The 15,272-nt window shown below is 30.8% G+C and overlaps 1 protein-coding gene across 1 annotated transcript in view; it reads left to right on the top strand.

The window, feature by feature from the left end:
• Nucleotides 1-4,006: 4,006 nt before the first annotated feature.
• The window catches only part of LOC129958364 (potassium voltage-gated channel protein eag-like), a 121,429-nt gene continuing 110,163 nt past the window's right edge, over nt 4,007-15,272 (top strand). The window contains exon 1 of the mRNA XM_056070798.1: nt 4,007-5,328. Coding sequence (XP_055926773.1) covers nt 5,250-5,328 — 79 coding nt within the window. The 5' untranslated portion in view covers nt 4,007-5,249. The remainder of the gene's footprint in view (nt 5,329-15,272) is intronic.

The raw sequence follows: 15,272 nt of genomic DNA, 5'->3' as shown, positions 1-15,272 counted from the left end.
AAAATCACAATAAATTTGGTAAAAAATTCTAAATTTACTTAAACATCAATATTTCGTAACTGTGGTTCGCCATTTTCCTCCATTTCGCAGCCATATCAAAGATGCAAAATTTGATGTGAAGGGTGGGATATAACATATTAGAGAATATGGGAGAAAATTTTGGGCAGATTATTGCTGCTGGTTAAAAGTAAGTTTAGTATAAAAGTTGCTGTATATGTCCCAGTATTCTTTTTCAGCTTCAAGTTACTTTCTATATTGAAACGGGAATGCTTTTTTCTAATCCGCTGCCTTATTCTTGGTAACTATTTGAAATATTTATCCAACAAGAATTCAGGGATTTTGAACTGCATTCCTTGACCATAAATCTATTCGAGTCCTTCCACGTCGAATCCATTTTTCGCAAATGTTGCAATCCGAAGGCATTATCAAGTTACATCAGTGACGGACTGGCCGTTTTGCCAGCTTGTTTGACGGTCAGTGGCTTCCTTTCCATATTAGACAGTATGGTTCCTCAAGGATGTATGTGCGAAAAATAGAAAGGGAAGATCTTGTTAAAACAGAGAATCGCGAGAAACTCCCGCTCTACTTCTCAAACAAATAAACATAATGGCAATAAAACTTATGTCACAAAAAAACCTCTGTCACATCCAGGCCTCAGGAGATACACAGATTTTTTAATAGTTATCGGTGTTCTGATGCAAAGTGGAAGCAGTACAAGTTCTCTTTAGAGGAAGTAACAGTCCTTGTGAGAGGGACTAAATGTACTTTATTTTTCTTCTCTCTTTGCTTCTTCCGCAATTACATTGTATTATTCAAGTCTTATGATTATTTTTTTTTAATTGGACCACATAGACCAGCAAGGGAATTTAAAAACAAGAAAAACCCTAAAATTGACGATCGAAAAATAAACCGATAGTTAATTTTATTTTGAATAAGTTTCGATTTTTATAGCATTGTGGCGAGGAGTCCTATTGGAAGCAATCGGTCCAGTCGGCTAAAGGCCTGCCCGGAAGGAAATATAAAAGGGGACTTTCTGACTAAGACTCAAAATCAGAAAGTCCGTGTCATGATGACTCTCGTGTCGCTTTAAACGGATGATGAAGTTAAGTGTCTGCAGCAAGCCCACTGCAAGATGTGATTGTTGAGTTTATTCTAATAGAAGATAAAAGAGTGATACTGTTGAACCTCAGAAGTAAATTAAATCCACTTTTCCTGACTTTTATGCTTTTATCACATTTGCATTATGCAAATCTCATCTTCGGGTGGCGAAGCGTCGTAGTTAGAAATATTAAAAAATAAGAAATCAACTACGCATTGCAAAACACTGCTCTCTGGATTGTCTTTCTGTTCAGCCATAAAATATTCCTTAAAACATTTTACCACTGACGTATAAAATAAAGTATAAAAATTATGGGATAAATAGATTAATTTTTATAAGATTTGCGTAAGTATACAAAAGGGTGAAAGGATTTTTTATTCTAATTTTCTGATACACGATAACCTTTAATTGATAATTGTGAAGAAATGTAGATAAATATTTATAGAATTTTTTTTTATAAATGATGTTCCTTGTATTGTTTGAAAGACCCACGCCCCTAAAAGGTATAAGATTTGATGCATCATGAGATGCACATAGTCTCTGGAGTCGTCATTGCTTTATTTTATTTTTAAAAAGAATGTTAAACATCACCTGAAACTCTGGTAATTAAATCACTTTGGTCAAAATAACTTAAAGTATCAAGAAAAACCATACGCATTATCAATGAATTAACATTAATTCATAAAATTCTTTAAAGATGCACATATAAGCAATAGATGAAAGAAATGCGACAGTTCCAATCTTTAACACGTTCGCTGCCACGGTTCAAGCCTGATATCCGGGCCTTCTGTCTAATTAGATGATCCCTTCTTTGCAATCTTTTAACTGCAACAGAGAAGGTATCATCTAATTTTTAATATTTATTTCAGTCATTCGCACGAAGACGTCACATAATCTACTATAAAAGAATCCAATATAAAATTAAAAAACTCAGCCCTTATTTAAAGATAACCATCGGGTATAGCCTAGGAGATGCTAGACCTTTCAGAATGAAAAGCTACTAAAGGTCTTGATCAACTTTGAAACAGGAAGGCCAGTATAAATCAAACAAAATATCTCCAAAGGAGGCAGAATCCATGAAAAAACAAAGTATCATTTATCATAAATATAATAAACACATTTAATTACAGTCAAGATGGAGTTAAGACATCTATCACCACAATTCTGTGGTTTTTATAGTAACTACCGATGCTAAAAATCACATTGCAAATTTAGACTTTGAAAACTAGATTGGACCAATGCATAAATTTCGATAAACTGTTCTAGATATCATCGTAAAACAGAAAACACGTTTTCTTTCCTAACCAGAAGGAAACAGATGAGTTCGAATTGCAATACAGTAAATAAATATTGATTCACAATCCATAATCATGCTTTCTGGTTGAGTTAAACGAGAATGATGGGTTGGTCGACTCTAGTTTTTAAATGCCTGAACTGTAAATAAGATCTTCTCTGAGTTCCTTAACATAAAGAAACTAGATAATATGTCTCATTTTAAAAATAGGTTCAATTCTGGATAAGTACAAAATATGATTTTGATCTGTTCGCTTGAGAATTTCAGAAATGCATTCTTTTCGGCTTTAAACCACAGATCAGATGTTCTCTGAGAAATAATGATCCCGTTCATTCCTTACATTGCCCAAAATAATGGGAGCTCCTTCCCATTTATCAATGAGAACGTAGAAGAAATTCATTTTGAATCATTTCAATTATAGTCGTATGATAGCTCAAATCTGGAACTCACCAAGCCACACAAACATTCGGAGTTATTTTTGCATCCCGTTTTGAAGTAACATGACAGCTATTTTGGGACGACTTCGTTTTTGAACCATGGTCAAATAAGGACGTCATCTGTGCATCCCCACCTCTAAAATTCCGCGCCACGCCATCCGATTCAAGTTACTGAGTTGTTCTTAGATTGCATGTGCAATAGCTTCGTAACCCAATGTTTTATTTGAACGTAATCAAGTCCCAAACACATGATAATTTTTTATTATTACTATATTTTTACATAATCAAGCCTCGGTGAACTCGGATACAAAAACAAATAAGGGATATTAATTAATAAAATGAAATTTCTAGATTTTATTTGGTGTCGCTCTATACAATCAGAAGCTCAAATGATTTGCTTTGAAGCGAGCTGTATCTTGAGAGTTGGATTCAATCCTTCATTTCACTTTATAAATTAACGAAAAAACTAGAACTAACTCAATTATTTAAATATAAAAAATATCATTACTTTAGATTCATCAGGAATGAAACCGACAAACTTCTTCTATAGGGAAATATGATCTCCCCTTCTTCTCTAGCGGGATAGAACTTATAATCTTCCTACCAAAGGGTGGTCAACAAAGATATCACGGCTTAATGAATAGGATAAGATTGTTACACCATGAAATATGGGTTTTAAACTAAAAAACAATTTATGGAAATCTGTCTATAAAGATTGCATAGAATGAAATAATTAATTAGAAGTAATCTTTCACTATGACTGAGCTAATTAAAAGAAAGGAGGCAGATAATGAAACGAATCGAAAGAAGATTATGGTTTCAATATAAAAGCAAATCGAATTTTTTGACTTTTACAGGAAACTATGATATAAAGTAAAAAGAAGAAAACTGACAGCAAAATTCACTGTAAAATTAAATCGAACGAAACAAATCCCATTTTAAGATTAAAAATAGTTGGAGTCGCACAGATCTTCAGATTAACCCGCTTTATTGATTTTCTGAAAATTTCATTGAAAAACAATCATCAAACTAATGTAAAAGAAAATGAAATGAACATATTTAATCATTCATGATGAGATCAGTTCAAAGGTATTCTTGATTATAAAAGAAAAAAAAATTGAATGCTGAAAGGGGATTTTTCCTAAATTAATAAATTCTTTAAGATACACTAATATCGGATGTATCCATGTTTTTTTACTGATTTCGATTAATACTTTTTTATTTTAACGGAAAAGAGTATATCATTTCTTTTTCACTAGTTAACTCTTGCACGCTGCTGGAAGACACGTAACAGCAAAACTCGGAACGTGCCTGAGAATTGCGCTACAAGTTGACACTTCGAACAGCTTTGTGCGTCAACTTCCGTGAAGACGTGACTTTCACAAAAGAATTCTCAGTATGGTATAAAGTAGCTCCATCCATCTTATGAGGGAGTCTCCAGGAAAAAAATCAGGTCTTCATTAGTCTCTTGAGAAGAGGAAAGAAAATTTTTCACCGACATCAATTAGTTCTCAGGATTCGAATGCTTTTTTTAAGCTAAAGAAAAAAGATGAACATTTTTTTTTAAATCTGAAAGGCAGTTTTTTATATTGTATCTTGACAAGACAATTTCCGATGATTAAATGTCCTGTTGATATCGACTGTAAGCACTTAACGTAGTTATTATAAACCTACAGTTTTATTTTATTTAAATTATGCACAAATATATATTTATTATCCTGTCAGTGAAGAATGTGAAACACAGTATCACAGATCGTAGCTGCTTCAGAAAATGTGATATTGATTTGTTTTGAATGCTTACATAGCTTATTCTGGTTACTCCTTTGCTCCAACTCGTTTTTCTTTGTTTAAAAGTGTATTATTTTTGAAGCGAATTTTTAAGAACAAAAATAAATAGCCAGTGTTCATGGAACTAAATCGACTAAATGCACGTTATATTCAGTCTGTGCTAAACATTTCGACGGAGCCAAATTCGCGTGTTTTCATTTAAAACGGCCTTTTTGGGGCCATTACCCCCACCCCCTTGAGGTGCCAAAGGTAAAATCTAAACGTCCTGGTCACGAAAACTCTGAAATGAGAAAGATTTCGGGAGGTTTCGTTTCGTCAACTTTAACGATTTATGAAGATAGCCAAGTTTGGCGAGATTTCCTCTGAAAGTCCCCCTGAGGATCACAGATGGCACGCCAAGTCCAAATCAATACTGGGAGGAATCGGAGTGAGAGCAGTTGAGGGGAAGCCAATGAGAGTTGAACGAAACGAGTAACAGTGTGCTCGCGTCTCTCTAGCTTTCGAGAAACACCGCTTCACGTTTCTGGAACAGGCCCAAAGTGTCCAAAGACTTCTTAACTACTTTTTTAACCTAACAGGTGGCCGAGCAGGGGAAAGATTCCCCTAGCAAAGAACGGGTCGGGATGTCAAGATGCCTGGTGGACGGAGGGGTCTCGTCGCACCGCAGAACACCTTCCTCGAAAACATTATCAGAAGATACAACTCCTTATGTAAGTTCTGTTTTCTCCCTTCATTTTTATTGAACATGATCACGGTCCGCGACGGGGTGCTGGAGGTTGACTTTCTGGAAATGGTTCGGTTTGATTGATGTTGCTAGGAGACTTTCGACCACCTGTGGTGGACAAAAGGATAGGAAAGTTAGTTTGAAAGCAGATTCATAGTTTTGTCGAATTTCACTCTCAAGATCGATGACCGGCTATCGATCGTTGTGTCCTGGTCGACCTCTGTCCCTAATACCTCCATCCCCCCCTCCATTGAATGGAAGAAATGTCATAATATTATACTTTTGAACACTTCCCTTTCCCCCCGCTGACGATGGTTATTTTCATTGCGAGATCGCTGCCTGTTGCAAGGGCTTCTTTGACCTACATTGGATGATGTGGAAAAAGCAGCCTGGGGACGATTGGACAGAGTGATACTCATTTTCTTCATTAGTCCTCTATCAAATAAATAAAAATCGGCATCCATTGATAGGTTTGCAATAACTTGAGAGCGATGATGGTGTTCATGCTTTGTTTACACATTCGCGATCTCGCCTCTCATTGAAAAAATATTTCACTACAGCTTTGAAAAAAAAATGTTGAAAACTATTGAATGAATTTACTTAAAAGTTTTTAAATAAGGCATTTCGGAAAAATAAATATTTCATTCAGAATTTCTTTGAGCTATTATTTATTGATCTCTGATGTGTGTGTTTTTGTTTCTTATTTTTCAGCTTTTCAAATTATATCAAAAATTCTGTATAACATTTTCCGTTTAACTCTTTGAAGCCAAAGTCTATCTCGAAACAGTTTTTCTTGAATGCCTGTATTTCTAAATTTATAAAAGTTTGATACGAAACGATTGCAAAGTTTTGAAATAAAATAATCATGATTTAATAAGTAAAAATTTAAGAAATGATAAAAATATTTTCATTTCTTCTGATAGAAATAGGTTGATTTTTCAAATATCAGTAAATGATCATTCGATATCCATTTTTTCTCGATAAAAGATGCAATATTTTGAATTAAAGGAATGCGTATGTTCAAATGGAAGTGGAATCAAAGATTTATAATAAAATTTAGATAAAGAAAGTAGATTTATGTGAATTTTGTTTCCTCACTTTTCTGGTTTCCATATGCACAAAAAATATTTTTTCGAGAAATTATGCAATGTCATGAAACGTCCTTTGTTTTTGATTGTCTGAAAAAAACTGCAGATTACTTTGATAAATTCTTATACTTAATTAATGACGAAGATGAATTTATTGGTTATTTACCCATGGTCATATTAAATATATACTTTTATTAAAATGTTTTCACATCTCTATATAAAAATGTTTAAAGGCTTTGAATCTTGTTTATGGCTATTCTTTTGAAATTTTTCATAGTGTCATTTTGCCATTCATTTTTTTAAAGTTTTATGCTATTTGATTCTACCTTGTAGATGACTTTATATAACAATTTTTATCTTATAAATTATAGTCTTTTGACGTTATATAAAAATACTTGTATATGATTGCTCAAGTAAAGAAAATTTAAATGTATACTTTACAATTTAATAAATTTTGTAAATACTGATGATACATTAAGAAAAATGCCATTCTAAATGTTCATTTTTTGTACCATAAAATAATTTTATTTGTTTTAGTGCTATAGGTAATAATTGTATTCAAAAGGTTTCTCAGCTGTGTATATACTTGCGAAATTGTAGTTCACGAATTTACATTTGGTTAAAATATATTATCGACAGCTCTTTAAAGCAAGTTATTTGTTGATTTTTGCAAAAATCCTGCATTTTTTAAAGCCTTCATCCCCCCCCTTTTTTTCGAAAAAAAGTTTCATTCATTAGTACTATTTTTGCTCTTGAATCCAATTGGATTTACATTTTTTTTTTTTTTTTTGAAAAAGAAACGCTCAAATTTTCCAATTATTTTAAATTTGACAGGAACTTAATTATTCTTTAGTACAATTTTTTTAAATATTTCATGTTCTAAAGTTTTATGGATAACATTTACCTAAAAATAAACAAAATAGTACTTTGACAATATTACTTTCCTCTGTTCCTGAAGTATCGGGACCATATATCTTTCGTAAGGATTGATTCAAATGATTAGTAAATGGACTAATCTAGCTGGTTTCATATATTTGAATTCTGCTTAACAAATTTTTGAATTCAAATATTAAGAAAAGGGCGAAGGCATCATTTGTAAAAATTTGTGAAAAATCAAAATATTACTGGAAATTTGATTCTTTGAAAATATAATGTACTTCGAACGCTGAATGTTATATAGTAACTTCAGAGAACTTTGATGAATACACATTTCTCCATCTAAGATCTGGATTTTAGTGAACTAGAAAATGAGAAAAATCAATTGAAGACCTTAAAAAATAAGAATATTTCATCAACATTTAATGAAAGGTCTGTGTAAAGAGTGTCGGATGTTTTGTTCTGTCACGCAATTCATCATAGATAGGCATTAGCTGCTATCCATGTTTTTTAAAACTGTTGCTGTACGATAAAGTTGATATCAACATGGTTTTGAATGCTTGCGCTTTGCGAGTTAGTTTTAAAACAATAATAGAAAATAAAACAAGCTCAGAAATCTAGAATATATTTCATAGTGAATACTGGCAAATAGTAAAACAATCAAATTTTTAAAGAGTTTCAAGGAATTTGGATTTAAATGTAAATGAATTACCAAGTAGTGCCCGAATGAATAGTTGTTCTGGACATTTGATGCTTTTTTATAACCAACATTTCCTAGAAGTTAGTAAATAGAAACAAATAAAAAGAAAGTTTTTAAATCTGAAATTAAGAGAATTTTTTTTTTCTAGAATGCTTTTCCTAGATATTTAATTATTTGCTAATGTTGTAGTTTGCAAAATAGTAACCAGCCTATTTAAAGAGAACAGATGATTGATAAAATATACTTACATTAAGTGCTTTTCGTTAAAGAATTATGAAGATTGTGAATATAAAATCTTCGAGATAATTTATGTAATTTAAATATAAACGGCCGTTTTTTGACATAATCTAATTTTAAAAAAAATTGTAAACAATAAAAGAATTGAGTACGGCTTATGCAGATTTAAAATTTTTTAGATTTCACTCTGTTTAATCAAGTTTCTAGAATAATATCTCAAAGGAAAACATTTGTTGCTGTATTTTTTTCCTTATTGCTATCAAAATACAAATCCAGATGTCTTTAGGTAGAATGCCTATTCGCCACAGCTGTTGTTAGGGTTACATTTTATAAAATATTGATTGATACTAAGAACAAATTGGCGAAAACCTCTATTACATAAGAATTCTTTAAAGATCTACCAGTTGATTTTAAAAAGTTGAATACTTCTTTCTGAGGGATCAGATTTTGGATCTTCTAATAAATAGTTAATGTCCTTTCACATTTTGAAATTTTTTCTGTCAGTACTATTTTTAGTTTGGTTTTTGTATGACTGTTGTACCTTCTTACTTTAATTCTCAGTTCTCTCGAAATATGAATTGTTGAATTGAAATGAATCTGAAATGGTGTTTTTAGATTTTGTGGACAATTATACGCACCAGAGGCGAATGTTGAAAGCAGTGCGCTTAGGATAGGATCGTTATCCTAAGCGCAACTCAGATATTGGGCTGAGGGCTGATGATTTTAAATTGTTTTGAAAATATTTAAATAAAGAGTACGATTCATTATTCCATCAATAAATAACAAGTTGTCTAATCCTTATGCCTGGCATGCACTTCACATACTTATACATCACCGTAAAGGTTCTTTAGATTAAATTCCTTGTTTTTGCATCTCCGTATAATAAAATACCTATTAGAACCAAAAATATTAAACGTGCTTTCATCTGCAAGTAAAATAGAACAATGTGTATCGGGCATTTTTCCTATTGATTTCGCGAAGGGAAGTCTAAGCTTTCTATTTTTTGCATAAACAAATTTTTTTCCCTATTGGACATCTATGTAATCCAGCTGATATGGACACTAATCGAACAGTTTCTGGTGAAAATGAAAACATTTTGGTAAACTGCAAAATTTTTTACAGCACTCAAACATGGATTATTCACAAATTTTTTAGTTATAAATCTCTTGATAAGGTAAATTAAATTTGCTGGGCAACCCTTTTTTACTTTGTTTTCGTTTCGATTTTTAAAGCATTTTATGACGTACTGTACCGTTGAATGGAATAAATTTACTAACATAGCGACATGCCGAATTGATTTAACACTGCTATGTTAAAAAAATAATCATTTTTCGAATGCTTCTTGTTGTTTCCTTGCGAATATGTGCTATTTTGAAATAATAAATAGAACATAGAGAAGTAAGCTAGCAAGGAGGAAACTCAAACAATTTTAAAATGTCACCAAACTACAAAAATGAAAAATATCTAATAGACAATAATTTTAGTTATTAATTTAACTAAAATTTTTTCGAGGAACGAACAATTTTGTAACATGCTTTATCCCTTCTTTCATGCGTTTTCATTTTTATTAAAAACTATAGTAAAAACTCTTTTTTTCAGAGAGATAAAAAAAATCACGTGAACATTATATGAAAAAAAAATATTAGACTTCACATCTGAATTCAATTCTAGGCTATATCGCGTTTTCTTCATATTTCAAAAGTGTACGAAAACTATTGGAGCCACAATACCTGAAAGCGATGCGATAGTCCCGTCAGAGGATTAAGGATGTTTGGTTCTGATCTAAGTTTTTTCCTCCCTCATTTAGTTCACATTTTGCACAGCGTTTTTGATCATTCAGTACTGGTACTCTCCTGATGATATTATATGGAGTTAAAATACTGTATGGTCCTCTCCTCATGATACTATAGGGAGTTAAAATACTGTATGGTTTTAACATTTTAACCCGGCAATACTTTACCATTTTAACGCTAATTGTAGTTGTAAGATATGATTCACAAATAGTTTAATACTTATTTTCTTAACAGTATGATGTAAAGTTGACGATTGAATATGGCTTTGAAATAAGACGCTGTCATTTTCTTCAGTGTTGTGATGGATTAGTACATGAAACGATGAACGGTGATGCTCAGTCCTTACTTGCGGAACAAGGGTTTTTACAGCTCCAGCACATCTGTTTTATATTTCACAAAAAAAAGTATTCTTGTAAGATAATTATACAATATTTTTCATAGTTCGATATAATTGTTACGCAAATCTAAAGAAAAGGATAATGTTTTCATGAGGGTGACTATACTCCTAAACTACACGTCTAGATTAGATTATCAAGATTACCAATTATGATAAGGATTAAAATTTTCAATATAAAGTTTTATAAAATCTTAAATAAAATTGAGCATTCTAAAATTTTTATTTATTTAGGACAACTAAAAAAAATGAAAGGCTTGAAAATCTTGCATATCAGCTAAAGTGTTTACAAATTTATAATATTTGAGTAACTAAGTCACATCTCATTCGAAATATTAAATGTTAACAAAATGTATCTAGTTCCATTTTTGATTCATGAATGAGTTGTGAAATTTTATACATTGTTTGCTTCGAAATACGTTTAAAAATGACTCATCTTAGTTTTAAATATGTTAATTCGATGCATATGTAAGATTCTGTAAAATCGGTTAACATTTTAGAGGAAAATTTGCATAAAGAACGTTTTGAAAAGGGATACAATACTTATTTTTAAAAAATCACATTTACTACTTAACCAAAAGTGAACAACGAATTCACAAGACCTGAAAGTCTCTTGTTTTTAAAATAAGGATGACAGTGTTCTTTGCATACAGTTATTTAAATAGCTGTTTTAATTTGAAAAAAGAGTGATATTCTCCCTTTAGAGTAAGAAGCATGTCAGAATATATATTTTGCGATAGAGATATCATGGATTTTAAGTTTTAATGTTATACTTGAAATACACGGATCGCTGTTAAAGTTTTGTTAGTCATTATATAAATAAAGCTTCATAGAAATAATTTTATATTAGTATGTTCCCATTAGCAAAATCAATCAATTCTGTGGTTGAAATTTCGTAATTGAAAGCATTTAGGAAACGGTGAAGATAACACTAACTACAGTGCGAAGCCCTAATGACTCCCATGAAGTGAAGTAATGATATGAATATCGCTACAGTTTTATGCAACTGATGCTCAGTTGCTAAATGTCTTCTTTCCAATGATTGATAGTAGCGATCTTTTTAAAGCTGTTTTCAGCCATTTAATGCGATTTTTGTTAAATGCTAGTTTTTATCATTAAACTATGTTGACTAATTCTGTTGAAGATAATTGTTTCAGTAATAATTTATTGATAAATGAAGGTGTGAATAAAACTATTTGTAAAATGTGTTTTCAAGATGACGAAAAGTTTTTGGGAAAAGTGGTTAGTTCATTTTGTTCTGAAATTGTTCCAGTGAATTACAATATTGCAGAAACATAGTTAAGAAACAAGATTTGATTTTCCTTATCTTACACTAATTATAAACTATTTGATCATGTGTAATGTTATTGGAACAATAATATAGTTTCTGCTTAAGAAATTATATTTTATGAAAGTAAATAATTTTATTCAAATCCAAGTCCCAAATTGAAACTAGTTCTGATATTTCCCATTCCAAATTCTCTACGCGTTTTCTTTTGAAAGAGAGATGACTAGCATTGATTGGGTATCATCTGTTGAATTTATTATTCAGAATCAATAATTTTGGTTTTGAAGAAGACCATTCTAATCCTTGCTACCATTTCAACCTAGCACGTATATGATTACACTCCAGTAAATACAAGAGTTGCAACCCAAATGGAACATAGTTTTGTTTGGGGTTTTTAGTTAGAAACCCATAGTTTTGATGCCAAACTCAGTAAAGGGTAAATAGTCTCATTTATTCGACGTATATGCGAATACTTTTCTCTTTGTGAAAAATCAGGACCCACATTTTAGAATCCTCTTATTGTTGAACCTTTTTTGAAAAATGACTTCTACTTGACAACGATTGTTTGGCTTCTATCCCATTTAAAAAGGAAGAAATATTATTCTGTTGAAATGGATATTTTAGCTATATAAGCAATGAATGTGCTTGCAATATAATCATTGCTGTGAAAGAACTCAAAAGAACTCCTTTGGTATTTAATAAAAAGACGCGTTTATACTCTTTTCAAATGGCATCTCTCATTTTGTTACTTTTTTGTTTATTGAAGGACATCTTTTAATTTGCTTCTATGTTTAGAAAAGTATCTGCTCATGAGATTGTTTGTCTTTAATTTTTAATTACAATAAGATGAATCACAACATATATTATTCAAAAGAATCAATTTATTTTTTAATTATTATCGATTTAATTGTTTCTATATTATCACTTTGATTGCCGCATTACGTGACATCCCTGTGCGTTCGATAATTGTACCAAACTCTCTCTGTTATTAGATGACCCCATCTCTACTATAGTTAAGAGATAGCAAAGAAGGGCTCATCTAACTAGATAGAGGACCCGAATATTAGGCGAGGGGCGTGGCGTTAACTTGTTCTTTAGCTTTCTGAAATGTATTTAGTAGGATCGAAATAATTTCGATTTCTTTTTAAATATTCTCTGTTTTGCGTCTTTCTGAGGAAAAGAATTTGGTATTGTAATTCTTTTGTCATTGCTCCACGTAGAAGTTTTTTAAAAAGGCAACTTCATTGTGTCATCAACTAGCATATTGATTCCAATTCAAATGCAATGACGAGGAAGATTTGGATTACTGAGCCTTGTAAGACCGCAGTGAGTTAATTTTCAAATATGACGTACCCATTTCAATCAACATCTGAATATGGCCAAGTGTGGCTTTTGTTTCATTAAATCTATCTCCATCAATTAAATGTTGAATAAATTAGATTGACTATATTTTACCAAATCGCAACAAGATCGTAAGAAATGAAAGAAATTTTAAAGAAAGAAAAGGCTAGGAAATTCTGTGGATATTATTGAACATGAATTTCAGTGAAATGAGGCAAGATGTTGCAACTTTTAGCAAGTTGACGGGAGTGTTTCAGGTCTTTGATTCGGACATTCTATCTCATTAAACGAATCCTTCTGTTATATCTTGGCTATAGTAGAGAACAGGAAATCGAATCAGATAGAATGATTCCTACATGCAAATCAGATTGCGTCTGTGGCAGCCTACTTACTGAATGCATGAAACGTTCTATATTAAATTATTATAAATGTTTATTCTACTGTGCACTTAATTTACTTATAATCATGAATCATATGATTTGATGACGTTATTGAGATAAAGAATATGATATTAAATATGAAGGTTCAAATTTTTCTCGAACTACTATAGAAACTATATCAACCGTTTTCTCTTGAAAATTTTTTCTTCTAATACTTTTTTTTGTAGTGACTCATTTTTTGTAATAATGCTCTATTTAAGAAAATAACTTTTTCTGATAGGCAAGCTGAAGATCAGAAATGTGATTATGGTTTAATGAAGGTAATTTTTATTATTTAATGAATAATTTTTTGCTCGTAACGTTTTAATATGTTATGAAAGCTGTTTCAAAATTGCAAGATTTCAATCTCTATGGGGGGCAAAATGAAAACCCATTGAACGCATTTTCATCTTTTCAATAAAATCGATATTTTAAGAAATAATTTGTATAATAAATAAAATCTTCTCACTGAGAAATTGAAGGAGAAACTGAAGCTATATTCACTTATACAAGAAAGATTAAATTAAGTTGCGTGAAAAAAATTTCAGACAATTCGGGAATGTCATTGAGATTTTCACATTTTCTTACTGACTAGTTAATTGAGGACAAATTTAAATGATCGAAATGATCATTTTAATTAGACTCTAAGCAAAAATTTAAAACGTGATAAAACTGAAGATTTGGGAGGCCAGACTTTGTTTAAAAATTCATCAAACTCTACTAAACTGCAAGATTGATCATTTAAAAGAAGAACTTAAGGTTCTGACGAGAAGTTATTGTATATTTTCCGATTTAATGTGACTGAAATTTCTAACCAATTTTCTCACTAAAAACCATTACTTAAGAACACATGTTCTATATACAGGATATTTGCATCGTGTGCCATTATAGCAAGTTTCTAGTGAATTCATTTGATTCATGTTCAAAACAATTTTTTAAAAAAGCAATATAAAAGCACTACAACACATTTTTCTGGTTTGAATTCAATAAAGATAAAAAATAAAGAATAATTTTTAAGTCTAAATTATTAAGAATTTACTAAATGCTACATTTATGGTGCTTTTTGAAGAACATTTTCGAAAACTTCAAACATGATAGGATTTATACAGATTCAAATAAAATTTATCGTAAAATAATATACAAACGTTAGTTTAATGTACTAAGATCTTAATATTTTATCAATCAACATTTAACAGTTAACCGAGCAATTATAATAATGTTTCTCATGAATATTTTACTTCATTTTTCATATAAAATATAATTTAAAAATGTTTACACATTATACATTATTCTTGTACATTCTCTTGATTATCATGTAAAAATATGTCTGTCAGTATGAAAATAATGCAAAAGAATATGATTCTGAAAAAGGTGAAGTTTTAGTTTACATTTCAATAATATTATTACAAACAAGAAATTATCAATATTACAATTCTTTACATTTATAGCTGATGCCGCTATCTTGTTCAATTTTAGCAAATTTCTTTTTTTTAATGGCTCTGTTCTTCTTTTTGGCTATTTTTGCAAAAGGCAGCAAATGTCGTTTAGTTTTTATTCAGTTGTTTTATCGAATTTAGCAAAGTCTTTAAATCTATGCATACCAGGATTTATACCAATAACATAGTACAGCATAATGATGTCATCACATTGTACAGAATTTGGTAGTTCAAAATATTGTCTTAATCAACAGTATTTTTTTCTTCTGTTACTGATGAATCATTTTTTCTGTTTTGATTAACTAACAGTGGGAATGAATGTATTAATATTATCCAAGCTGGAGACATTATTTGCAAA

The sequence above is a fragment of the Argiope bruennichi genome, chromosome X1 (assembly GCF_947563725.1).
Source record: "Argiope bruennichi chromosome X1, qqArgBrue1.1, whole genome shotgun sequence".
In the NCBI taxonomy this organism is placed as follows: Eukaryota; Metazoa; Arthropoda; class Arachnida; order Araneae; family Araneidae; genus Argiope; species Argiope bruennichi.
This window is presented reverse-complemented; position numbering and strand designations above follow the sequence as displayed.